At 50.0% G+C, this 27,813-nt stretch overlaps 1 protein-coding gene across 1 annotated transcript in view; it reads left to right on the plus strand.

Annotated features, from left to right (window-relative positions):
• Positions 1–204: 204 nt before the first annotated feature.
• The window catches only part of tbx15 (T-box 15), a 39,620-nt gene continuing 12,011 nt past the window's right edge, over positions 205–27,813 (plus strand). Inside the window, exons 1-2 of the mRNA XM_031896428.1 lie at positions 205–1,071; positions 24,556–24,772. Of these exons, the coding sequence (XP_031752288.1) occupies positions 870–1,071; positions 24,556–24,772 (419 nt within the window). The 5' untranslated portion in view covers positions 205–869. The remainder of the gene's footprint in view (positions 1,072–24,555; positions 24,773–27,813) is intronic.

A 27,813-nucleotide genomic window follows, 5' to 3' on the forward strand; every position in this document is an offset into this window, starting at 1 on the left:
GGGGCACCTGCCCCATAGGGGGCAGTTTATTTTGCTTTTTGCCCCAATGCGGGTCTCTCCACCCAAAGAGACTGACAGTCCCAGACAGAGGGGCTAAAGGGTGTCTCTCAGCCCCCCCCCCCCCCCCACTGACCCAGTAAAGGGTTAACGGTTTGTCCATAACGGACCCAGCGAATAAAGTGTCGGGCTGAGCTGCCCCCTCCCTCCCCCCGCAGGGCTGTGAGTCTCTCCCCCTATTGGGCCGCTGGGGGGGCCACACTCACTGCCCGGAGCCTGCAGGAGTCGCAACTGGAGGAAAGTTGCAGAAGTTCCGATCAATCAGAGGGAGGGCAGCCCGGCTCCCAGGGTCTATTTGCCCCGGCTCCCAGGGTCTATCTGCCCCGGCTCCCAGGGTCTATCTGCCCCGGCTCCCAGGGTCTATTTGCCCCGGCTCCCAGGGTCTATCTGCCCCGGCTCCCAGGGTCTATCTGCCCCGGCTCCCAGGGTCTATCTGCCCCGGCTCCCAGGGTCTATCTGCCCCGGCTCCCAGGGTCTATCTGCCCCGGCTCCCAGGGTCTATCTGCCCCTGCTCCCAGGGTCTAACTGCCCCGGCTCTATTTGCCCCGGCTCTATCTGCCCCGGCTCCCAGGGTCTATCTGCCCCGGCTCTATTTGCCCCGGCTCCCAGGGTCTATCTGCCCCGGCTCTATTTGCCCCGGCTCCCAGGGTCTATCTGCCCCGGCTCTATTTGCCCCGGCTCCCAGGGTCTATCTGCCCCGGCTCTATCTGCCCCGGCTCCCAGGGTCTCTCTGCGGCTCCGAGTGAGGGTCCCAGCGCAGCCCCCCGGCTCCCCCATGTAGCGCTCCGGCTGCGCTTCGGCTCAGAGAGACCATGAGTGACAGGAGGAGGGCCGCAGTCACCCTCAGCTCCCGGGCCCACGCCTTCTCGGTAGAGGCGCTCATTGGGGCCAACAAGAAGCGGAAACTCCGGGACTGGGACGAGAAGGGCTTGGATTTGTCCATGGAAAGTCTCAGCCCCCAGGGGGATCTCGGGGAAGGAGAGGAGTCGGGGCCCTGCCTGGACCTCAACCCCGGTGAGTAGCGACTTCTGGGCAAGTTGGGCCCCAAGTGGGCTTCTAGGGGTTCTTTTGGGGGTCCGACACTCTATTGGGCACCGGGATAGGGGTGTCAAGTGGGACCCGGGGAACAAGTGTGTGAGATGTGCCCCTTGCACTAGGAGAAGAGTTATAAGGATATATGTGGGGCAGAGGTGCCCCTTGCACTAGGAGAAGAGTTATAAGGATATATGTGGGGGAGAGGTGCCCCTTGCACTAGGAGAAGAGTTATAAGGATATATGTGGGGGGTGCTGCTTGACAGTGGGGTAAGTGAGACATAATGCCCCCAGACCAGGGCAGGTGAGGAACCTTCTTAGACCCCCAGGGCAGTTGTATGGGATGTGCCCCCAGTACCGGGGCAAGTGTGTGAGATGTTTCCCACTAAGCGGGGTGTTTGTGCCCCCCCACTCCCACTCCCACTCTCAGGCCGCGGCAATAGAATAAAGGGAACCCCCAATTCTACAGAAAGTGCCGAACCCCGAGATTGTACAGTATCGGGACTCTCCCTCCCCTACAGAACCCCCTGGTACCGAACCCCGGGATAGAACCGGGACACTCCCTTGTATGTGTCCCAGCAGCGGCCGGTACCGCAGGGCTACACTGGGGCAATGGAACTGGTGGGACACTCGGAGCTGTGTGTGAGTGTGAGTGTGAGTGTGACACAGTTACTCACTTGCCCCGTTGCACCAACATCACATTTGCCTTTCATTAACCCAATGGGGAGCGGATTGTTCGTTTGGCCCTAAAATAATAAGTGCGGGGGGGCTGTTTGTATAGAAACACGTCGGGAGGGAAATGAGTGTGAGTGTAAGTGAGTGAGTGTAAGTGAGTGTAAGTGAGTCAGTGAAAGTGAGTGTAAGTGAGTGTGAGTGACTGAGTGTAAGTGAGTGAGTGTGTATGTGAGTGAGTGTGATTAAGTAAGAGAGTGAGTGAGTGAGTGTATCAGTGAGTGAGTGAGTATATATTATATTTGGGAGTATTGGGCCCATAGGACTCGGCACTCAGTGTATTTATATCGCTGGGATATTTGGGGATATTTGGGCCCCAGGAGGGACACGGTGAGTGTTTGTGTAACGGGGGGAATTTGGGGGGCAAAGTCCTCAGGAGAGAGACTGTTATATCCGTATTTATATTCATTATAAGGGGGATTGTCTCCCTATACGGACAGGGGACCCGGTATATACTGTATATATATTTATATCTGTGTAATATTCGGGCGGGGTTCAGGCCACAGGACAAAGACTCGATGAGTTTGTTTATACGGATATAAATGTTTAGGAGATTCATTCCCTATAAAAGACTCGGTATATATAATATATAAATGTAATATTTGGGGGTGTCAGTCCCTGGGAAGGAAACAGTGTATTTATTTATATGTATAATATACGGGGAAATAAGCCCCACTCCCTATATGTGTCTATTCATTATCGGGGGGATTCGGTATTTATTGTATCTGTGTAATATCGGGGGGATTCGGTCTCTGTGTAATATCGGGGGGATTCGGTCTCTGTGTAATATCGGGGGGACTGGGTCTCTGTGTAATATCGGGGGGACTGGGTCTCTGTGTAATATCGGGGGGACTGGGTCTCTGTGTATTTATTGTATCTGTGTAATATCGGGGGGATTTGGTCTCTGTGCAATATCGGGGGGATTCTGTCTCTGTGTAATATCGGGGGGATTGGGTCTCTGTGTATTTATTATATCTGTGTAATATCGGGGGGATTTGGTCTCTGTGTATTTATTATATCTGTGAAATATCGGGGGGATTCGGTCTCTGTGTATTTATTATATCTGTGAAATATCGGGGGGATTCGGTCTCTGTGTATTTATTATATCTGTGAAATATCGGGGGGATTCGGTCTCTGTGTAATATCGGGGGGATTCGGTCTCTGTGTATTTATTATATCTGTGTAATATCGGGGGGATTGGGCCCCCCTGTGACTGATACGTGTCAGTATTTGTGTGACATTTGGGGGATTAAAATATAGATATTTATATAATATGTAATTTAATTTGATGGGGGGGGGGGGCACAGTGTATTTATTCTGTGTATCTATGTAGTATTTATACTTTATTAAGGGGATTAAGCCCCCGTGTATATAAATATTTGTTTGATTTATCGGGGGAAATCCAGTCGCTGGGAGGGATACAGAGAATATAATTATGGAATATCTGGGGGTTCAGTCCCTTTGAAAAACAATGTATTTATATTTATATCTATTTACTTCTATGTATTCGAGGGATTCAATACATTTATTCCAATATAATATTTGATGTATTTATATAATATAATATTTTAGGAGGTTCAGTCCCTGGGAAGGAAACCTGTGTCTGTATATCTGGGTTATATTTGGGGGATTCAGTAAATACACAGAGTATATATTATATATTATGGGCTTTCGGGCCCAGTGAGGGACCCAGTGTGTCTCTATAATCCGTAATATTCCGGGAATGGGGTCCTGTGGGGGTTCCAGGGTATATATTATATATATAGTATCTGGGGGACACGGTGTCTGTATTATATCTATGGAATATCTGCAGAATAACGGAACATTCTATCTATATAATGTGTGGGGATCGGTCCCTATGGGGGCAGAGTGTATATATCATTTATAGCTATTTAATATTTTATATACAAAGTGTATTTATATTTATATTAATGTAATATACAGGGGATTAAGTCCCTCGGAGGGACACAGTGTTTATCTGTAAGTAATAGAGAGAGAGGTAAATGTAATATTTGGGGGGGCTCAAGGGAAGCACAGAGTGTATATAACATATATAGTATATGGGGGTCTGTATGAGGGACACAGGGTATATATATAATATCTGGGTGTAACATGAGGGATTCGGGGACATAAAGGACCCGGAACTTTTAATCTGCAGAAAACAAAACGATTTTCCATCTCATTTTAATTCCAGAAACAGCGAAATCCGATCGCGAAATCCAACAGCGATTTGGGGAGGTTTCTGCCCTTCCCCTGAGTATCACTGTCTGTGTGTGTAATATATATATATACTGTCTGTGTGTGTGTATATATGTGTGTGTAATATATATATATATACTGTCTGTGTGTGTGTATATATATATATACTGTCTGTGTGTGTGTATATATGTGTGTATTTATATATATATATATATATATATATACTGTCTGTGTGTATAATATATATATATATATGTGTGTGTGTGTGTCTGTGTGTGTAATATATATATATACTGTCTGTGTGTGTGTATATGTGTGTGTATATATATATATACTGTCTGTGTGTATAATATATATATATATATATATGTGTGTGTGTGTGTATATATATATATATGTGTGTGTGTGTGTATATATATGTGTGTGTGTGTGTATAATATATATATATGTGTGTGTGTGTATAATATATATAATATATACTGTGTGTGTAGAGATAGAAATATATAACATATATATATATTACTCACTTGTTACTAAGGGAGAAATATAAAGTCCCTTCCTGGGGACCAATCCTCTCATAAATGTTATATTTTAGTGTTAGAGCAAAATCTCCCCCCAAACTGTGTGTAATACGGGGATAAACAGTAATGATATTATTATAGTAAAAATATAATAGGTAATAGTTATACAGTGAATGTTACAATGAATATAATATATATACAGGGAATATAATGGCTATGTATGTATATATAACTATTTATAAAGCGCAGCGCTGTACAATATACACAGTTACACACAGGGGGGACAAGTGTTATAATAAATACAATTAATAAGTATAAATACACAGGGATTGTGTGGTATGAGACACAGTAGGAAGGAGGTATCTGTCCCATAGAGCTTACAATCTAAGTAATATATATATACAGTGAATATAATATATATATATACAAGGAATATAGTAGATAGACAGTAAATATTATATATACGGTAAATATAATATGATAATGAATAATATATATACAGTGAATATAATATAATAGACAGTGAATAATATATATAGAGAGGAGTGTGCGCAGTAGGGAGGGTATATACCGAGCGGGTTATATGAGCAGATATTTTGCCCTATGGGGGTATTTGCCCAGCTGTGTAATGGGAATATGGGGCAGGGTATTTATATATATATAATTTAGAAGCTGTATGAAGGTTAAATAAAGACAATAAGGGACTGTATATAATAATGTGGGTTGGGGGCTACAGAGGGAGTAACCGGGGGTCTCAGCCTTATAATAAAGCTGCAGTTTGGGGGAAATAACAGGCTGGAAGGGAAGATTCCTGTAATTTAGTTGATGAAATGACAGGTTGGGAATAACGGGAATGTGGGGTTTCTACATGGAGTCTATTTAGGGAAAGTAACAAACGGTCTCTCCTGGGACTTCTTCTGAGGTCTCTCCTGGGGTCTCTCCTGAGGTCTCTCCTGGGGCTGCTCCTGGGGCTGCTCCTGGGGTCTCTCTTGGGGTCTCTCCTGGGGTCTCTCCTGGGGCTGCTCCTGGGGTCTCTCTTGGGGTCTCTCCTGGGGTCTCTCCTGGGGCTGCTCCTGGGGTCTCTCTTGGGGCTGCTACACAAGGAAACGATAATAGTTCTATAATGGAGCCCAGTAAGTAACGAGCCCGGTGAGTAGTAGAAGAGGTTTAATGTCGGTTACCGGCAGAATAATAATAAAGGGGAAATTAACCGACTCTGCAATGTAAATAAATTACAAACTATTAGCGGAATTATGGTCCCAAATGAAATGTAATACAGTTCGGGTTCTGGTTCTGTCACTGGGGCCGGATCTCTCTTTGTATTTATTTATATATTGATTTATATTTAGTGCTAAATTCTGTGCGGTACCGACCCGTTCGGGTTCTTTCTGTAGAAGGTAAATATAATGTGGGTAAATATAATGTGGGTAAATATAATGCGGGTAAATAGCGCCTATTGATACAATATAGTGTAAATGTCCCGCACACCGGCCTTTATATGGGGATATCTGTACAATACTCAAATTACGGACCGTTCCGTTCGTGTCGAAACCGATTCGTTATTGTCAGGTTTCTCCATAGTTACCCCATAGTTACCCCATAGGTACCCCATAGGTACCCCATAGGTACCCCATAGTTACCCCATAGTTACCCCATAGTTACCCCATAGTTACCCCATAGTTACCCCATAGGTACCCCCGTAGTTACCCCGGCTGGAACAGGCCGACAGTACATGGAGTGTAGATGGGATGGGGAGAGAGTTCCATGCTGGGTCGGTACTGGCGGCTGTTGGGGACCCCAGGAATTGGGCAGATCCCCCCGCTTCTGTGGCTCCCGAACTGGCGGTCAGTATGGCACAGGGATGGTTGTGTGGGGCTGAAGGGGCACTGAGGGCAGGGGTTCGGCTAATGCGGATATACTGGCACTCACACTCACACTGGCACTCACTCACACTGGCACTCACACTCACACTGGCACTCACTCACACTGGCACTCACACTGGCACTCACTCACACTGGCACTCACACTCACACTGGCACTCACTAACACTGGCACTCACTCACACTGGCACTCACACTGGCACTCACTCACAATGGCACTCTCACACACTGGCACTCACACTCACACTGGCACTCACTCACACTGGCACTCTCACACACTGGCACTCACACTCACACTGGCACTCACACTCACACTGGCACACACACTGGCACTCACACTCCCACTGGCACTCACACTGACACTCACACTGGCACTCACATTCACACTGGCACTCTCACACTCTGGCACTCACATTCACACTGGCACTCTCACACACTGGCACTCACACTCACACTGGCACACACACTGGCACTCACACTCCCACTGGCACTCCCACTGACACTCACACTGGCACTCACTCACACTGGCACTCTCACACACTGGCACTCACATTCACACTGGCACTCTCACACACTGGCACTCACACTCACACTGGCACACACACTGGCACTCACACTCCCACTGGCACTCCCACTGACACTCACACTGGCACTCACTCACACTGGCACTCTCACACACTGGCACTCACATTCACACTGGCACTCTCACACACTGGCACTCACACTCACACTGGCACACACACTGGCACTCACACTCCCACTGGCACTCCCACTGGCACTCCCACTGGCACTCACATTCACACTGGCACTCTCACACACTGGCACTCACACTCACACTGGCACACACACTGGCACTCACACTCCCACTGGCACTCACACTGGCACTCACATTCACACTGGCACTCACACTGGCACTCACACTGGCACTCACATTCACACTGGCACTGGGGGCAGAGAGAAGTTTAGACTTCAGTTCTGGGCAGGGATTGGGCAGAAGAGAAACAGAGGAATCGGCGCAGTCGGTTACAGTTACTATTTGTTCCCGGTGTCTCAGGGTCGGCGGAACCGGGGTCGGAGCCAAAGGCGGGGCAGAGAGAGTAGCGGATGGGCAGGTTGGGCGCCCCACTAATCTCTTCCCATTTAAAGGACACGTCAACCCCAACAAAATAAGCCTTTGCCTAATGAAAGAAAATACAATTCTAAGCAACTTTCCAATGTGAATTTATTACAAAAATTGTTAGTGCTATAAAAGTTCTGTGTAAGTGTAATTACTATTGAAAGCAGCATTTGCTGAACTCCTGGTTGTTACTTTTTAAGCAATGTTGCAAAGCTCGTCTCCCCCAGCGAGTCAGGTCTGTCAGGCTGCTGCCTTGTGTTACAGTGTTTCAGGGGTCAGTCTCCCCCAGCGAGTCAGGTCTGTCAGGCTGCTGCCTTGTGTTACAGTGTTTCAGGGGTCAGTCTCCCCCAGCGAGTCAGGTCTGTCAGGCTGCTGCCTTGTGTTACAGTGTTTCAGGGGTCGGTCTCCCCCAGCGAGTCAGGTCTGTCAGGCTGCTGCCTTGTGTTACACTGTTTCAGGGGTCAGTCTCCCCCAGCGAGTCAGGTCTGTCAGGCTGCTGCCTTGTGTTACACTGTTTCAGGGGTCAGTCTCCCCCAGCGAGTCAGGTCTGTCAGGCTGCTGCCTTGTGTTACACTGTTTCAGGGGTCGGTCTCCCCCAGCGAGTCAGGTCTGTCAGGCTGCTGCCTTGTGTTACAGTGTTTCAGGGGTCGGTCTCCCCCAGCGAGTCAGGTCTGTCAGGCTGCTGCCTTGTGTTACAGTGTTTCAGGGGTCGGTCTCCCCCAGCGAGTCAGGTCTGTCAGGCTGCTGCCTTGTGTTACACTGTTTCAGGGGTCGGTCTCCCCCAGCGAGTCAGGTCTGTCAGGCTGCTGCCTTGTGTTACACTGTTTCAGGGGTCAGTCTCCCCCAGCGAGTCAGGTCTGTCAGGCTGCTGCCTTGTGTTACACTGTTTCAGGGGTCAGTCTCCCCCAGCGAGTCAGGTCTGTCAGGCTGCTGCCTTGTGTTACACTGTTTCAGGGGTCAGTCTCCCCCAGCGAGTCAGGTCTGTCAGGCTGCTGCCTTGTGTTACACTGTTTCAGGGGTCAGTCTCCCCCAGCGAGTCAGGTCTGTCAGGCTGCTGCCTTGTGTTACACTGTTTCAGGGGTCAGTCTCCCCCAGTGAGTCAGGTCTGTCAGGCTGCTGCCTTGTGTTACACTGTTTCAGGGGTCAGTCTCCCCCAGCGAGTCAGGTCTGTCAGGCTGCTGCCTTGTGTTACAGTGTTTCAGGGGTCGGTCTCCCCCAGCGAGTCAGGTCTGTCAGGCTGCTGCCTTGTGTTACAGTGTTTCAGGGGTCGGTCTCCCCCAGCGAGTCAGGTCTGTCAGGCTGCTGCCTTGTGTTACACTGTTTCAGGGGTCGGTCTCCCCCAGCGAGTCAGGTCTGTCAGGCTGCTGCCTTGTGTTACAGTGTTTCAGGGGTCGGTCTCCCCCAGCGAGTCAGGTCTGTCAGGCTGCTGCCCTGTGTTACAGTGTTTCAGGGGTCGGTCTCCCCCAGCGAGTCAGGTCTGTCAGGCTGCTGCCCTGTGTTACAGTGTTTCAGGGGTCAGTCTCCCCCAGTGAGTCAGGTCTGTCAGGCTGCTGCCTTGTGTTACACTGTTTCAGGGGTCGGTCTCCCCCAGCGAGTCAGGTCTGTCAGGCTGTTGCCTTGTGTTACAGTGTTTCAGGGTCGGTCTCCCCCAGCGAGTCAGGTCTGTCAGGCTGCTGCCTTGTGTTACAGTGTTTCAGGGGTCAGTCTCCCCCAGTGAGTCAGGTCTGTCAGGCTGTTGCCTTGTGTTACAGTGTTTCAGGGGTCAGTCTCCCCCAGTGAGTCAGGTCTGTCAGGCTGTTGCCTTGTGTTACAGTGTTTCAGGGGTCGGTCTCCCCCAGCGAGTCAGGTCTGTCAGGCTGCTGCCTTGTGTTACACTGTTTCAGGGGTCAGTCTCCCCCAGCGAGTCAGGTCTGTCAGGCTGCTGCCTTGTGTTACACTGTTTCAGGGGTCAGTCTCCCCCAGCAAGTCAGGTCTGTCAGGCTGCTGCCTTGTGTTACACTGTTTCAGGGGTCAGTCTCCCCCAGCGAGTCAGGTCTGTCAGGCTGCTGCCTTGTGTTACAGTGTTTCAGGGGTCAGTCTCCCCCAGCGAGTCAGGTCTGTCAGGCTGCTGCCTTGTGTTACAGTGTTTCAGGGGTCGGTCTCCCCCAGCGAGTCAGGTCTGTCAGGCTGCTGCCTTGTGTTACAGTGTTTCAGGGGTCGGTCTCCCCCAGCGAGTCAGGTCTGTCAGGCTGCTGCCTTGTGTTACACTGTTTCAGGGGTCGGTCTCCCCCAGCGAGTCAGGTCTGTCAGGCTGCTGCCTTGTGTTACACTGTTTCAGGGGTCGGTCTCCCCCAGCGAGTCAGGTCTGTCAGGCTGTTGCCTTGTGTTACAGTGTTTCAGGGGTCGGTCTCCCCCAGCGAGTCAGGTCTGTCAGGCTGCTGCCTTGTGTTACACTGTTTCAGGGGTCAGTCTCCCCCAGTGAGTCAGGTCTGTCAGGCTGCTGCCTTGTGTTACAGTGTTTCAGGGGTCAGTCTCCCCCAGTGAGTCAGGTCTGTCAGGCTGTTGCCTTGTGTTACAGTGTTTCAGGGGTCGGTCTCCCCCAGCGAGTCAGGTCTGTCAGGCTGCTGCCTTGTGTTACACTGTTTCAGGGGTCGGTCTCCCCCAGCGAGTCAGGTCTGTCAGGCTGTTGCCTTGTGTTACAGTGTTTCAGGGGTCGGTCTCCCCCAGCGAGTCAGGTCTGTCAGGCTGCTGCCTTGTGTTACACTGTTTCAGGGGTCGGTCTCCCCCAGCGAGTCAGGTCTGTCAGGCTGTTGCCTTGTGTTACAGTGTTTCAGGGGTCGGTCTCCCCCAGCGAGTCAGGTCTGTCAGGCTGCTGCCTTGTGTTACACTGTTTCAGGGGTCAGTCTCCCCCAGTGAGTCAGGTCTGTCAGGCTGCTGCCTTGTGTTACAGTGTTTCAGGGGTCAGTCTCCCCCAGCGAGTCAGGTCTGTCAGGCTGCTGCCTTGTGTTACACTGTTTCAGGGGTCAGTCTCCCCCAGTGAGTCAGGTCTGTCAGGCTGCTGCCTTGTGTTACAGTGTTTCAGGGGTCGGTCTCCCCCAGTGAGTCAGGTCTGTCAGGCTGCTGCCTTGTGTTACAGTGTTTCAGGGGTCAGTCTCCCCCAGCGAGTCAGGTCTGTCAGGCTGCTGCCTTGTGTTACACTGTTTCAGGGGTCAGTCTCCCCCAGTGAGTCAGGTCTGTCAGGCTGCTGCCTTGTGTTACACTGTTTCAGGGGTCAGTCTCCCCCAGTGAGTCAGGTCTGTCAGGCTGCTGCCTTGTGTTACAGTGTTTCAGGGGTCAGTCTCCCCCAGCGAGTCAGGTCTGTCAGGCTGCTGCCTTGTGTTACACTGTTTCAGGGGTCAGTCTCCCCCAGCGAGTCAGGTCTGTCAGGCTGCTGCCTTGTGTTACAGTGTTTCAGGGGTCAGTCTCCCCCAGCGAGTCAGGTCTGTCAGGCTGCTGCCTTGTGTTACAGTGTTTCAGGGGTCAGTCTCCCCCAGCGAGTCAGGTCTGTCAGGCTGCTGCCTTGTGTTACAGTGTTTCAGGGGTCGGTCTCCCCCAGCGAGTCAGGTCTGTCAGGCTGCTGCCTTGTGTTACACTGTTTCAGGGGTCAGTCTCCCCCAGCGAGTCAGGTCTGTCAGGCTGCTGCCTTGTGTTACACTGTTTCAGGGGTCAGTCTCCCCCAGCGAGTCAGGTCTGTCAGGCTGCTGCCTTGTGTTACACTGTTTCAGGGGTCAGTCTCCCCCAGCGAGTCAGGTCTGTCAGGCTGCTGCCTTGTGTTACACTGTTTCAGGGGTCAGTCTCCCCCAGTGAGTCAGGTCTGTCAGGCTGCTGCCTTGTGTTACAGTGTTTCAGGGGTCGGTCTCCCCCAGCGAGTCAGGTCTGTCAGGCTGCTGCCTTGTGTTACACTGTTTCAGGGGTCAGTCTCCCCCAGCGAGTCAGGTCTGTCAGGCTGCTGCCTTGTGTTACAGTGTTTCAGGGGTCAGTCTCCCCCAGCGAGTCAGGTCTGTCAGGCTGCTGCCTTGTGTTACACTGTTTCAGGGGTCAGTCTCCCCCAGCGAGTCAGGTCTGTCAGGCTGCTGCCTTGTGTTACAGTGTTTCAGGGGTCAGTCTCCCCCAGCGAGTCAGGTCTGTCAGGCTGCTGCCTTGTGTTACATAGTTTCGGGGAGCCAATGTGGGTCAGATCAGCTTGGAGGGTTTTTGTCCAGATAGCGATTGGGCGCCTGAGCCAAGGTGATTTAACCCCTTCATTGGTGCTTTATACGCGGATTTAACCCCTTTCCTTGCTACTCTGGAAGCCTGGGGAGGCTTTAACCCTTCAGTTGCTGCTCTGTTTACCCTGCAGGCCTGGGCTGGTTGGGCCTTGTGACTTGTTTTGGCCAATTGGCACGAACCCATTCCCTGCTGCTTGGTAGGTTTTAACCCTTTCCTTGCAGGGCAGGTTTAACACTGAGCTGAGAGAGGGGCCCCTGGGGGGAGAATATAAAACTTCTCCTAATTAAGCCGGGAATAAGGCTGACACCTCTCCCCCATTAAACCAAGATCCATAAAATATCCCCCCCCCCGGCTAATTAGCCATTTCCATACGGCCCCCAACTCTGCTGCTAATGAGCCGCAATATAAAAGCGGCAACTCCCCTTATATTAACCCCCTGCCCCCCAGAACTGCACCTACAATACAACTACCCCCATACTCTGTGCTGTTAACCCTCTGTGCACCAAACTGTACAGAACAGATTATTCTCATTATGGGGACGGTTTGTTTGTTGCCCCCGCTGGGCCCCACAGCAATAGGGCCCCTATTTTAGACATTGTCAATGTTGCTTATTGGTGTCCCCTCTACTGCCTGGGCCCCCCAGTTCTGCTGGCTCTATAGTTCTGCCCCTTGGGCACAGAATTCTACAGTATAATGACACATGGGGGTTACTGTGTATTATATATTGTGTTATTATGGGTCTTCCCACATCCGCCCTGTAAATCCAGCACTGAAATCCGAATGAGGCCTCCCCCCCCCGAATGTTGGAGCAGATCCTGCCAATGGGGTGTGTGGGGGTTCAGTGTATTACACATGGGGGTCCCTCTGTATCACACACAGTCGGTGTCACGTTCCCCGGCCCAATCTAATACTCAGGGTACAGATATCCCAGGAGCCGCGGGTTTTCTCACGCCTGGGCTCACATTCTGACACCCCTAAATCCAGCCATTAATCCCCCCAGCACGGAGAGGGCCAGTTCCCAGGCTCGGGGGCCCGTGGGGAGACACATTATCCCCTGCAGTGCGGCAACGATACCGCGGCAGATGGAGCCGAGCAGAACTGGGTATTATGGGAAAATAACTCCCATTCCTGACCCCCCGAGAGGGAAAACTCAACCGTAACCCTGGAATATTGGCTGAACTGGCCCCCCCAATCCACTCCTGCAGGCACCCCCACTCTGCAACTGCAACTCCCATCATCCCACTCTCTATTCCTATGTATAAAGGATAATGTACCCCCTACTGTAAATGATAAGGATATTAGCAGTCACTGAGGGGTTCTGTGCCCCCCATATAAAGGCACAAGGCTGCAGGCTGAGTTATACAGGGAACTCTGAGTATCACTCATGTATTATAAGGGATAATGTACCCCCTACTGTAAATGATAAGGATATTAGCAGTCACTGAGGGGTTCTGTGCCCCCCATATAAAGGCACAAGGCTGCAGGCTGAGTTATACAGGGAACTCTGAGTATCACTCATGTATTATAAGGGATAATGTACCCCCTACTGTAAATGATAAGGATATTAGCAGTCACTGAGGGGTTCTGTGCCCCCCATATAAAGGCACAAGGCTGCAGGCTGAGTTATACAGGGAACTCTGAGTATCACTCATGTATTATAAGGGATAATGTACCCCCTACTGTAAATGATAAGGATATTAGCAGTCACTGAGGGGTTCTGTGCCCCCCATATAAAGGCACAAGGCTGCAGGCTGAGTTATACAGGGAACTCTGAGTATCACTCATGTATTATAAGGGATAATGTACCCCCTACTGTAAATGATAAGGATATTAGCAGTCACTGAGGGGTTCTGTGACCATATAAAGGCACAAGGCCGAGGGATATTTTTTCACCCTAATGTATTTATAACATTACCAGGAATGCCAAGCACACAGTGATACCTGGGCAGTGCCAGTTATATCGAGGGCAGAGGAACACACAAGAAGTTCCAGGTGGTACCAAGCACAGGATGAACCAGGGCAGTGCCAGGCGTATCAATAACATTATACCCATGAGTATCATGTATGCCAGTCACATGGAGCTGGGCACCCTGCAATGATTTCCCTGTGAGCCCCCCATACAGCCCCCATACAGCCCCCATGCAGCCCCCATGCAGCCCCCCATACAGCCCCCATACAGCCCCCATGCAGCCCCCATGCAGCCCCCCATACAGCCCCCATACAGCCCCCATACAGCCCCCTACAGCCCCCCATACAGCCCCCCATACAGCCCCCATACAGCCCCCATACAGCCCCCATACAGCCCCCCATACAGCCCCCCATACGGCCCCCATACAGCCTGGCACTATTAGTGCACAATGTGTCCTGGGCTGGAGGTGTCAGTTCATTTCGGGTCGCGCTATTTATTGACACACAGACAGCAGCGCTGCAATCCTGTAATATAGGAACGGGAGCCCCGGCATATTCCCACATTAGCCTGACCCCGTCTGCCCCTTCCCACCGGCCAATGATCTCGGATTTACCCTGTCTGGGGGCGGGGCAACCCCCTGTGTCTGTATCCCACACATATACAGGTATCGGACCCCCTTATCCGGAAACCCATTATCCAGAAAGTTCCGAATTACGGAAAGGCCATCTCCCATAGACTCCATCTTAATCAAATAATTCAGATTTTTAAAAATGATTTCCTTTTTCTCTGTAATAATAAAACAGTACCTGTACTTGATCCCAACTAAGATATAATTACCCCTTATTGGGGGCAGAACAGCCCTATTGGGTTTATTTCATGGTTAAATGATTCCCTTTTCTCTGTAATAATAAAACAGTACCTGTACTTGATCCCAACTAAGATATAATTACCCCTTATTGGGGGCAGAACAGCCCTATTGGGTTTATTTCATGGTTAAATGATTCCCTTTTCTCTGTAATAATAAAACAGTACCTGTACTTGATCCCAACTAAGATATAATTACCCCTTATTGGGGCAGAACAGCCCTATTGGGTTTATTTAATGGTTAAATGATTCCCTTTTCTCTGTAATAATAAAACAGTACCTGTACTTGATCCCAACTAAGATATAATTACCCCTTATTGGGGCAGAACAGCCCTATTGGGTTTATTTAATGGTTAAATGATTCCCTTTTCTCTGTAATAATAAAACAGTACCTGTACTTGATCCCAACTAAGATATAATTACCCCTTATTGGGGCAGAACAGCCCTATTGGGTTTATTTCATGGTTAAATGATTTTATTAGCAGACTTAAGGTAGGAGATCCGAATTATGGAAACACCCCTTATCTGGAAAGCCCCAGGTCCCAAGCATTCTGGATAATGGGTCCCATACCTGTATTGATATTGTACATCAGTCGGGGACCCCACTGGCCCCCCTATACTAGTGGATCAGTGGTGCAGTTGTGACTGATTGTTACACGGTGCTCCTGTAATTTATATCTCTAGAATCCTAAACTTCCCCAGCAAGAAGCCCCCCCTGTGGCAGCTGCCATGAGGGGAGGGGTGGGGGGGCTATTATTGGCGATGTCTTTTCTTAACCACTTTGTTAGAAAGAAGATCAGTGCAGTGAGAAGTTGCAGATTTACCCCAGCAAGGGGCGGTTGTGGCATTAGTGACAGAACTAAACACCACTGACTGACTAATTGTCAGATAAGAAAGTCCATTGACTATGGAATAAAGGATAATGTACCCCCTACTGTAAATGATAAGGATATTAGCAGTCACTAAGGGGTTCTGTGCCCCCCATATAAAGGCACAAGGCTGCAGGCTGAGTTATACAGGGAACTCTGAGTATCACTCATGTATTATAAGGGATAATGTACCCCCTACTGTAAATGATAAGGATATTAGCAGTCACTGAGGGGTTCTGTGCCCCCCATATAAAGGCACAAGGCTGCAGGCTGAGTTATACAGGGAACTCTGAGTATCACTCATGTATTATAAGGGATAATGTACCCCCTACTGTAACTGATAAGGATATTAGCAGTCACTGAGGGGTTCTGTGCCCCCCATATAAAGGCACAAGGCTGCAGGCTGAGTTATACAGGGAACTCTGAGTATCACTCATGTATTATAAGGGATAATGTACCCCCCTACTGTAAATGATAAGGATATTAGCAGTCACTGAGGGGTTCTGTGCCCCCCATATAAAGGCACAAGGCTGCAGGCTGAGTTATACAGGGAACTCTGAGTATCACTCTTGTATTATAAGGGATAATGTACCCCCCTACTGTAAATGATAAGGATATTAGCAGTCACTGAGGGGTTCTGTGCCCATATAAAGGCACAAGGCTGCAGGCTGAGTTATACAGGGAACTCTGAGTATAACTCATGTATTATAAGGGATAATGTACCCCCTACTGTAAATGATAAGGATATTAGCAGTCACTGAGGGGTTATGTGCCCCCCATATAAAGGCACAAGGCTGCAGGCTGAGTTATACAGGGAACGCTGAGTATCACTCATGTATTATAAGGGATAATGTACCCCCTACTGTAAATGATAAGGATATTAGCAGTCACTGAGGGGTTCTGTGCCCATATAAAGGCACAAGGCTGCAGGCTGAGTTATACAGGGAACTCTGAGTATCACTCATGTATTATAAGGGATACTGTACCCCCTACTGTAAATGATAAGGATATTAGCAGTCACTGAGGGGTTCTGTGCCCCCCATATAAAGGCACAAGGCTGCAGGCTGAGTTATACAGGGAACTCTGAGTATCACTCATGTATTATAAGGGATAATGTACCCCCTACTGTAAATGATAAGGATATTAGCAGTCACTGAGGGGTTCTGTGCCCCCCATATAAAGGCACAAGGCTGCAGGCTGAGTTATACAGGGAACTCTGAGTATCACTCATGTATTATAAGGGATAATGTACCCCCTACTGTAAATGATAAGGATATTAGCAGTCACTGAGGGGTTCTGTGCCCCCCATATAAAGGCACAAGGCTGCAGGCTGAGTTATACAGGGAACTCTGAGTATCACTCATGTATTATAAGGGATAATGTACCCCCTACTGTAAATGATAAGGATATTAGCAGTCACTGAGGGGTTCTGTGCCCCCCATATAAAGGCACAAGGCTGCAGGCTGAGTTATACAGAATTATTTATTTAGGCTTGCCCCTTTCCAACTCACTTTTAACATGTCGGTTGCTATGGTCGCTGATTTTAGAAACCAGAAATCAATTCAGGCGCTGTATGACTTTTACTATAATAATTCCCAGGCTGTATATTTGTGGTGTTTGGAAAATGATGTGACGGTTGTTAATTAAAAGGTGTTCAATAAGCGGAGGGAGGATATTACTGCGGCACCGGGTCGGCCCATATTCACAGATAATATCATTGTGCCCGGGGTTGGGTTTATGGAAACGCTGGTTTTGCTGTAAATTCTGCCGTTTCATTAGTTATTCCCAGAATGTGGTTATTAATGTCATTCCCAGAATACTTTATGGCCAATAGATGAACATTCCATAAACGGAACTGCGAGTCCAATACCCCCCCCCGGGGTAACTGCCCCTCGGCACATGTGTTTATATACTGACTGGGGCAGCTGGTGGCTACAGCGGCCAAATCCCCCCAAGGAATCCCCCCGGGCACTGACAGCGGGGGCTTTAGGCAGCTGAGCTCCGGCTGTTGGAAAACTACATCTCCCAGAATCCTCTGCCAACCGCAGGCATCTTACAGCTCTGTCTATTTATACATTAAATAATAAAAAGAGAGAGCGTCTGGCTGAGTGAGAGACCTGAGTATAAAGAGAGAGCATCTGGCTGAGTGAGAGACCTGAGTATAAAGAGAGAGGGTCTGGCTGAGTGAGAGACCTGAGTATAAAGAGAGAGCGTCTGGCTGAGTGAGAGACCTGAGTATAAAGAGAGAGCGTCTGGCTGAGTGAGAGACCTGAGTATAAAGAGAGAGGGTCTGGCTGAGTGAGAGACCTGAGTATAAAGAGAGAGCGTCTGGCTGAGTGAGAGACCTGAGTATAAAGAGAGAGCGTCTGGCTGAGTGAGAGACCTGAGTATAAAGAGAGAGGGTCTGGCTGAGTGAGAGACCTGAGTATAAAGAGAGAGCGTCTGGCTGAGTGAGAGACCTGAGTATAAAGAGAGAGCGTCTGGCTGAGTGAGAGACCTGAGTATAAAGAGAGAGCGTCTGGCTGAGTGAGAGACCTGAGTATAAAGAGAGAGCGTCTGGCTGAGTGAGAGACCTGAGTATAAAGAGAGAGGGTCTGGCTGAGTGAGAGACCTGAGTATAAAGAGAGAGCGTCTGGCTGAGTGAGAGACCTGAGTATAAAGAGAGAGGGTCCGGCTTGTAACCCCCCACCCCCCGGGGCAGAGAGACAGGGAGGCCAATACTGAGCACTCTCAGTCAGGGACTGTTACCAGCGAGCACCACTAGAGGGCGCAGTCTCTTCACTTCAGCCATTAATGGTTCCTAAGGTCAAAGTAATTCTGCCCAAAGAGCAGATCCTGATGGGAATTTAGTTTCTGAATCAGTGATTTTGTTATTATTGATCTATTGGGGGCTCAGGCCGGGCGGGGGGGGCAGAATGGGGCGTCTTCCTATTGAGTGTCATTGGGGGCGGGCACTGCCGGCAGGAAGTCACCTGTTCCGCCTTAAATAGAGATCGGCTATTGTGTAGCATAAGCAGAGTTACCCACGGGGTGCGGGGCAGCTCCCTCACTGGCATATAGAATTGAATTTATTGGCTGTTCTGCAGGAACAGGGACTGCCACTAGATGGAGCTGATCTAATACACTGCAGGAAAAGGGACTGCCACTAGATGGAGCTATTCTAATACACTGCAGGAACATGGACTGCCACTAGATGGAGCTATTCTAATACACTGCAGGAACATGGACTGCCACTAGATGGAGCTATTCTAATACACTGCAGGAACATGGACTGCCACTAGATGGAGCTGTTCTAATACACTGCAGGAACATGGACTGCCACTAGATGGAGCTATTCTAATACACTGCAGGAACATGGACTGCCACTAGATGGAGCTGTTCTAATACACTGCAGGAACAGGGACTGCCACTAGATGGAGCTGATCTAATACACTGCAGGAACATGGACGGCCACTAGATGGAGCTGATCTAATACACTGCAGGAACATGGACTGCCACTAGATGGAGCTATTCTAATACACTGCAGGAACAGGGACTGCCACTAGATGGAGCTGATCTAATACACTGCAGGAACATGGACTGCCACTAGATGGAGCTGTTCTAATACACTGCAGGAAAAGGGACTGCCACTAGATGGAGCTATTCTAATACACTGCAGGAACATGGACTGCCACTAGATGGAGCTATTCTAATACACTGTAGGAACAGGGACTGCCACTAGATGGAGCTGTTCTAATACACTGCAGGAACAGGGACTGCCACATGGACTAACACTGCAGGAAGGACTGCCTAATGGCTTCTAATACACTGCAGGAACAGGGACTGCCACTAGATGGAGCTGTTCTAATACACTGCAGGAACAGGGACTGCCACTAGATGGAGCTGTTCTAATACACTGCAGGAACAGGGACTGCCACTAGATGGAGCTGTTCTAATACACTGCAGGAACAGGGACTGCCACTAGATGGAGCTGATCTAATACACTGCAGGAACAGGGACTGCCACTAGATGGAGCTGATCGAATACACTGCAGGAACAGGGACTGCCACTAGATGGAGCTGTTCTAATACACTGCAGGAACAGGGACTGCCACTAGATGGAGCTGTTCTAATACACTGCAGGAACAGGGACTGCCACTAGATGGAGCTGTTCTAATACACTGCAGGAACAGGGACTGCCACTAGATGGAGCTGATCTAATACACTGTAGGAACAAGGACTGCCACTAGATGGAGCTGTTCTAATACACTGCAGGAACAGGGACTGCCACTAGATGGAGCTGATCTAATACACTGTAGGAACAAGGACTGCCACTAGATGGAGTTGTTATAATACACTGCAGGATCAGGGACTGCCACTAGATGGAGCTATTCTGATACACTGCAGAAACAGGGACTGCCACTAGATGGAGCTATTCTAATACACTGCAGGAACAGGGACTGCCACTAGATGGAGCTGATCTAATACACTGTAGGAACAAGGACTGCCACTAGATGGAGCTATTCTAATACACTGCAGGAACATGGACTGCCACTAGATGGAGCTATTCTAATACACTGCAGGAACATGGACTGCCACTAGATGGAGCTATTCTAATACACTGCAGGAACAGGGACTGCCACTAGATGGAGCTATTCTGATACACTGCAGGAACAGGGACTGCCACTAGATGGAGCTGTTCTAATACACTGCAGGAACAGGGACTGCCACTAGATGGAGCTGATCTAATACACTGCAGGAACAGGGACTGCCACTAGATGGAGCTGATCTAATACACTGCAGGAACAGGGACTGCCACTAGATGGAGCTATTCTAATACACTGTAGGAACAGGGACTGCCACTAGATGGAGCTGATCTAATACACTGCAGGAACAGGGATTGCCACTAGATGGAGCTGTTCTAATACACTGCAGGAACAGGGATTGCCACTAGATGGAGCTGTTCTAATACACTGCAGGAACAGGGACTGCCACTAGATGGAGCTGATCTAATACACTGCAGGAACAGGGATTGCCACTAGATGGAGCTGATCTAATACACTGCAGGAACAGGGATTGCCACTAGATGGAGCTGTTCTAATACACTGCAGGAACAGGGACTGCCACTAGATGGAGCTGATCTAATACACTTTAGGAACAAGGACTGCCACTAGATGGAGCTGTTCTAATACACTGCAGGATCAGGGACTGCCACTAGATGGAGCTATTCTAATACACTGCAGAAACTGGGACTGCCACTAGATGGAGCTATTCTAATTCACTGCAGGAACAGGGACTGCCACTAGATGGAGCTGATCTAATACACTGCAGGAACATGGACTGCCACTAGATGGAGCTATTCTAATACACTGTAGGAACAGGGACTGCCACTAGATGGAGCTGATCTAATACACTGCAGGAACAGGGACTGCCACTACATGGCGCTATTCTAATACACTGCAGGAACAGGGACTGCCACTAGATGGAGCTGATCTAATACACCGCAGGAACAGGGACTGCCACTAGATGGAGCTATTCTAATACACTGCAGGAAAAGGGACTGCCACTAGATGGAGCTGATCTAATATACCGCAGGAACAGGGACTGCCACTAGATGGAGCTGTTCTAATACACTGCAGGAACAGGGACTGCCACTAGATGGAGCTGTTCTAATACACTGTAGGAACAAGGACTGCCACTAGATGGAGCTATTCTAATACACTGCAGGAACAGGGACTGCCACTAGATGGAGCTATTCTAATACACTGCAGGAACAGGGACTGCCACTAGATGGAGCTATTCTAATACACTGCAGGAACAGGGACTGCCACTAGATGGAGCTGTTCTAATACACTGCAGGAACAGGGACTGCCACTAGATGGAGCTGTTCTAATACACTGCAGGAACAGGGACTGCCACTAGATGGAGCTGTTCTAATACACTGCAAGAGAGTAGTACAGTTCTACAGCCTAAGAACCCAATGTTTGGTGCTGCCCGGGTTGCCAATCTGTGGGTTCTGGGCAATGCCACAGGGGCTCCTTTGGGCAGTTCTTGTACCGTTATCTGTAGGTTTGTGTGTAAGTCTCTCCGTTTGCTACAGCGCCAGCGCTATGGAATATGTTGGCTCTTTATAAATACCTGTGATTCATTCCAGCAGGAACGGCCTGCTCTGTGTGCAGTTCCTCAGTGCCACCAGCAGAGGGTGGGAAATCCCTCCTCCCATCACAGTGGGATTCTGGGAGCCCCAATTCTATGTGCGAATTCCTATTGGGTTGTGGTTCCGGTAACCCAGGGAACCTGTGCCTCATTCTCAGGGGTGGGGCTGGATGTGCAGGAGATGGGGACCCCTAGCCCTAAATCTACACCGAGCCGGGCGGGGCTGAGTGGGCGGGGCTTTTGTATCTATTGCCTAACTGTCTCTGTATCAGGGAGTGAGTGGGACACCACTGGGGCAGGGAGGGTAACAGGAGTCGGTTTCCCTGGCAACGGGCAAGGCGCTGGGTGCTACACTGTTGCCAGGAAGTTGCCCCCAAGAGTTTGGAAGCTGCTGCTTTATGTATTATGGGCGACCTTTAACTTGTTCCTATAACAGCAGTGATACCGAGTATCGGGGGTAGGTGAAAGGATAGGTATAACATCTCTCATACAATATGGGTACTTACCCCCAGTCTATGTGCCACCCCATCCTGATACCCGGGCACATCAGTCAGTGCCTGTTATACCCTGTGCTAACACCCAGTAGCACCCAGCAGCACCCGTAGCACCCAGTAGCACCTGTAGCACCCAGTAACACCCAGTAGCACCAGTAGCACCCAGTAGCTACCGTAGCATCTGTAGCACCCAGTAACACCCAGTAGCACCAGTAGCACCCAGTAACACCCAGTAGCACCAGTAGCACCCAGTAGCTACCATAGCATCTGTAGCACCCAGTAACACCCAGTAGCACCTGTAGCACCTGTAGCACCCAGTAGCACCCAGTAGCTACCGTAGCATCTGTAGCACCCAGTAACACCCAGTAGCACCTGTAGCACCCAGTAACACCCAGTAGCACCCAGTAGCTACCGTAGCACCTGTAGCACCCAGTAACACCCAGTAGCACCTGTAGCACCTAGTAGCACCCAGTAGCTACCGTAGCATTTGTAGCACCCAGTAACACCCAGTAGTACCTGTAGCACCCAGTAACACCCAGTAGCACCTGTAGCACCCAGTAACACCCAGTAGCACCTGTAGCACCCAGTAGCTACCGTAGCATCTGTAGCACCCAGTAACACCCAGTAGCACCTGTAGCACCTGTAGCACCCAGTAACACCCAGTAGCACCTGTAGCACCCAGTAACACCCAGTAGCACCAGTAGCACCCAGTAGCTACTGTAGCATCTGTAGCACCCAGTAACACCCAGTAGCACCTGTAGCACCCAATTGCTACCGTAGCATCTGTAGCACCCAGTAACACCCAGTAGCACCTGTAGAACCTGTAGCACCCAGTAACACCCAGTAACACCCAGTAGCACCCAGTAGCTACCGTAGCACCTGTAGCACCTGTAGCACCCAGTAACACCCAGTAGCACCCAGTAGCTACCGTAGCACCTGTAGCACCCAGTAACACCCGTAGCACCCAGTAGCTACTCTAGCACCCGTAGCACCCAGCAGCACCCAACCCTAAGAGCTTTAGTCTCGACACCGTCCATTCATACAGAACCCCCCCCTGACTCCCCAGGTCTGGCTACAGACTCCCAGGCCACAGAAGCACAGTGTGTGTGCCACAGGCCCGGCTGGGTGGGGGGGCTCTGGGGGTGAGTGGTCGGGGCACGTTCCTGGGCAGCAGAGACTTGGCCGCCGCTCCCCGCGACTCAGCAATTTCTCATGGAAAAACGAGCGGCAGAAAATAATGGAGAATTTCCCAGAAATGTTAATGACTTTGGGTTGGGGGGAAAGATCCAAATATAAAGTTAATGGGGGGGGGGGGGGTCATTCACTCATCAAATCTCACATTTCTTTTATTTCCAGATCATTGGAATTGGGTCGTTTTAACTAAACAAACCCAAAATGCACCTTATTAGTTACTTCCTATCCATTATTCTCTCTTGAAAGAAATCTGTGGGTGCTGTGTACTGGGCTGTTCCTGCTGAATTGTGCTTAATACAAGGGAATCCCTATGTGCCATAGTTTTATGGTATCTCTCTGTACAGGCTATGGGCAAACTTAGGGGGCTGTTCCTGCTGAATTGTGCTTAGTACAGGGGAATCCCTATGTGCCATAGTTTTATGGTATCTCTCTGTACAGGCTATGGGCAAACTTAGGGGGCTGTTCCTGCTGAATTGTGCTTAGTACAGGGGAATCCCTATGTGCCATAGTTTTATGGTATCTCTCTGTACAGGCTATGAGCAAACTTAGGGGGCTGTTCCTGCTGAATTGTGCTTAGTACAGGGGAATCCCTATGTGCCATAGTTTTATGGTATCTCTCTGTACAGGCTATGAGCAAACTTAGGGGGCTGTTCCTGCTGAATTGTGCTTAGTACAGGGGAATCCCTATGTGCCATAGTTTTATGGTATCTCTCTGTACAGGCTATGAGCAAACTTAGGGGGCTGTTCCTGCTGAATTGTGCTTAGTACAGGGGAATCCCTATGTGCCATAGTTTTATGGTATCTCTCTGTACAGGCTATGAGCAAACTTAGGGGGCTGTTCCTGCTGAATTGTGCTTAGTACAGGGGAATCCCTATGTGCCATAGTTTTATGGTATCTCTCTGTACAGGCTATGAGCAAACTTAGGGGGCTGTTCCTGCTGAATTGTGCTTAGTACAGGGGAATCCCTATGTGCCATAGTTTTATGGTATCTCTCTGTACAGGCTATGAGCAAACTTAGGGGGCTGTTCCTGCTGAATTGTGCTTAGTACAGGGGAATCCCTATGTGCCATAGTTTTATGGTATCTCTCTGTACAGGCTATGGGCAAACTTAGGGGGCTGTTCCTGCTGAATTGTGCTTAGTACAGGGGAATCCCTATGTGCCATAGTTTTATGGTATCTCTGTACAGGCTATGAGCAAACTTAGGGGGCTGTTCCTGCTGAATTGTGCTTAGTGGGAAATGCTGGCAGTTAATGTATCAATCTAAGGATTTAGGGGAAAGTGAAAGAAAACTCACAAACCTGTCCCTGTTCTCCCGGTTCTGCAGACTCTGAGCACAGCACCAGTTCTGACACAGAAGTTCTGGCCGAGCGGACCTCCTGCTCCTATGAGTCGTGCCCTGACTTGGCTCCCCCCAGGGTCCCAGACCCCCAGCCGCTCTCAGTCACCTCTATGGATGAGATCCAGGTGGAGCTGCAGTGCGCGGACCTGTGGAAAAGGTTCCATGACATCGGTACCGAGATGATCATCACTAAGGCAGGCAGGTAAGGTGCCCCCCCCCCGCTCTAGCCAATTGGTTTAATCCCCCCCCCCCGCTCTAGCCAATTGGTTTAACCCCCCCGCTCTAGCCAATTGGTTTAATCCCCCCCCCTCTCTAGCCAATTGGTTTAACCCCCCCCACTCTAGCCAATTGGTTTAATCCCCCCCCGCTCTAGCCAATTGGTTTAATCCCCCCCCGCTCTAGCCAATTGGTTTAATCCCCCCCCGCTCTAGCCAATTGGTTTAACCCCCCCTGCTCTAGCCAATTGGTTTAATCCCCCCTCGCTCTAGCCAATTGGTTTAATCCCACCCACTCTAGCCAATTGGTTTAATCCCCCCCGCTCTAGCCAATTGGTTTAATCCCCCCCCCTCTCTAGCCAATTGGTTTAATCCCCCCCTCTCTAGCCAATTGGTTTAACCCCCCCACTCTAGCCAATTGGTTTAATCCCCCCCCGCTCTAGCCAATTGGTTTAATCCCCCCCCGCTCTAGCCAATTGGTTTAATCCCCCCCCGCTCTAGCCAATTGGTTTAAACCCCCCCTGCTCTAGCCAATTGGTTTAATCCCCCCTCGCTCTAGCCAATTGGTTTAATCCCCCCCGCTCTAGCCAATTGGTTTAATCCCCCCCGCTCTAGCCAATTGGTTTAATCCCCCCGCTCTAGCCAATTGGTTTAATCCCCCCGCTCTAGCCAATTGGTTTAATCCCCCCCACTCTAGCCAATTGGTTTAATCCCCCCCCTCTAGCCAATTGGTTTAATCCTCCCCCGCTCTAGCCAATTGTTCCCCCCCCCGCTCTAGCCAATTGGTTTAATTCCCCCCGCTCTAGCCAATTGGTTTAATCCCCCCCCACTCTAGCCAATTGGTTTAATCCCCCCCCACTCTAGCCAATTGGTTTAATCCCCCCCCGCTCTAGCCAATTGTTCCCCCCCTGCTCTAGCCAATTGGTTTAATCCCCCCCGCTCTAGCCAATTGGTTTAATCCCCCCCCCCTCTAGCCAATTGGTTTAATCCCCCCCCGCTCTAGCCAATTGTTCCCCCCCTGCTCTAGCCAATTGGTTTAATCCCCCCCGCTCTAGCCAATTGGTTTAATCCCCCCCCCTCTAGCCAATTGGTTTAATCCCCCCCGCTCTAGCCAATTGGTTTAATCCCCCCCCACTCTAGCCAATTGGTTTAATCCCTCCCCCGCTCTAGCCAATTGTTCCCCCCCTGCTCTAGCCAATTGGTTTAATCCCCCCCCCACTCTAGCCAATTGGTTTAATCCCCCCCGCTCTAGCCAATTGTTCCCCCCCTGCTCTAGCCAATTGGTTTAATCCCCCCCGCTCTAGCCAATTGGTTTAATCCCCCCCCCCTCTAGCCAATTGGTTTAATCCCCCCCGCTCTAGCCAATTGGTTTAATCCCCCCCCACTCTAGCCAATTGGTTTAATCCCTCCCCCGCTCTAGCCAATTGTTCCCCCCCTGCTCTAGCCAATTGGTTACCCCCCCCTCAGAGTCAGTTTGCAGGCCAGACCCCATGATTAATGGTAATTATTGCACCCTCGTATCACATAGCACAGAGCTGCTGATATAGGGGTAATTATGGGTAATTAATAGCATGTTTGGGCAGAACCAGTACCGGCCTGGCACAGACACAGTTATTTGATTGTTGCCGGACTACAAATCCCAGAATAATGTAACATATAATGAAGGGTGAGGCATGCTGGGAGCTGTAGTCCAGCAACATCAGGGTTGTATTCTTAAAGCAATATTGCCCAATAAAACTTCCCCCCAAATCCCCCAATGAGAATCCCAGCTGATGTGAGTAAATCCGGCTCCCTGTTCTCTGTTCCTGCAATTGGAGTTGGGAGCAATAAGCACAGTTTCCCAGCACTGAACAAGTCTGTCCCTTTATCCCCATGTCTGATTCCTGTGCCATATAATGACGGGAAAATGCCATCATTATCTCTATATGTAAGGTACCAGCAAGGGGCCTGACACAGGGAATCAGCATTCTCATTGGTCACTTCTCTTGCATCTATAATGAAGTTATTGATCAGTAGAATTCTCAGTGGGGAATTTTCTTGCATCTATAATTATTTTCTTTGGTAACCTTTATAGCATCAGCATCATGGTTGGGTTTACATCCCCTTTACATCATGATTTACCCCCTTACATATCAGCTGGAAACAACAGGCAAAGTCTCCCCGACTAGAACAAGATTTGCCTTTTTACCCCCAATAAATCCAATGTTGCAGCTGATACCCATCCTTGTCTTGGGGTGAGTGGCTGCTCAATGAGTGAGTAGTGAGAGTGGGGTGAGTGGCTGCTCAATGAGCGAGTAGTGAGAGTGGGGTGAGTGGCTGCTCAGTGAGTGAGTAGTGAGAGTGGGGTGAGTGGCTGCTCAATGAGCGAGTAGTGAGAGTGGGGTGAGTGGCTGCTCAATGAGCGAGTGGGGTGAGTGGCTGCTCAATGAGCGAGTAGTGACAGTGGGGTGAGTGGCTGCTCAATGAGCGAGTAGTGAGAGTGGGGTGAGGGCCGCTCATGAGCGAGTAGTGAGAGTGGGAGTGTGGCTGCTCAATGAGCGAGTAGTGAGAGTGGGTGAAGTGGCTGCTCAATGAGCGAGTGAAGGTGGGGTGAGTGGCTGCTCAATGAGCGAGTAGTGAGAGTGGGGTGAGTGGCTGCTCAATGAGCGAGTAGTGAGAGTGGGGTGAGTGGCTGCTCAATGAGCGAGTAGTGAGAGTGGGGTGAGTGGCTGCTCAATGAGCGAGTAGTGAGAGTGGGGTGAGTGGCTGCTCAATGAGCGAGTAGTGAGAGTGGGGTGAGTGGCTGCTCAATGAGCGAGTAGTGAGAGTGGGGTGAAGTGGCTGCCTCAATGAGCGAGTAGTGAGAGTGGGGTGAGTGGCCTGCTCAATGAGCGAGTAGTGGAGTGGGGTGAGTGGCTGCTCAATGAGCGAGTAGTGAGAGTGGGGTGAGTGGCTGCCTCAATGAGCGAGTAGTGAGAGTGGGGTGAGTGCTGCTCAGTTGAGCGAGTAGTGAGAGTGGGGTGAGTGGCTGCTCAATGAGCGAGTAGTG

Source organism: Xenopus tropicalis, chromosome 2 (genome assembly GCF_000004195.4).
Source record: "Xenopus tropicalis strain Nigerian chromosome 2, UCB_Xtro_10.0, whole genome shotgun sequence".
In the NCBI taxonomy this organism is placed as follows: Eukaryota; Metazoa; Chordata; class Amphibia; order Anura; family Pipidae; genus Xenopus; species Xenopus tropicalis.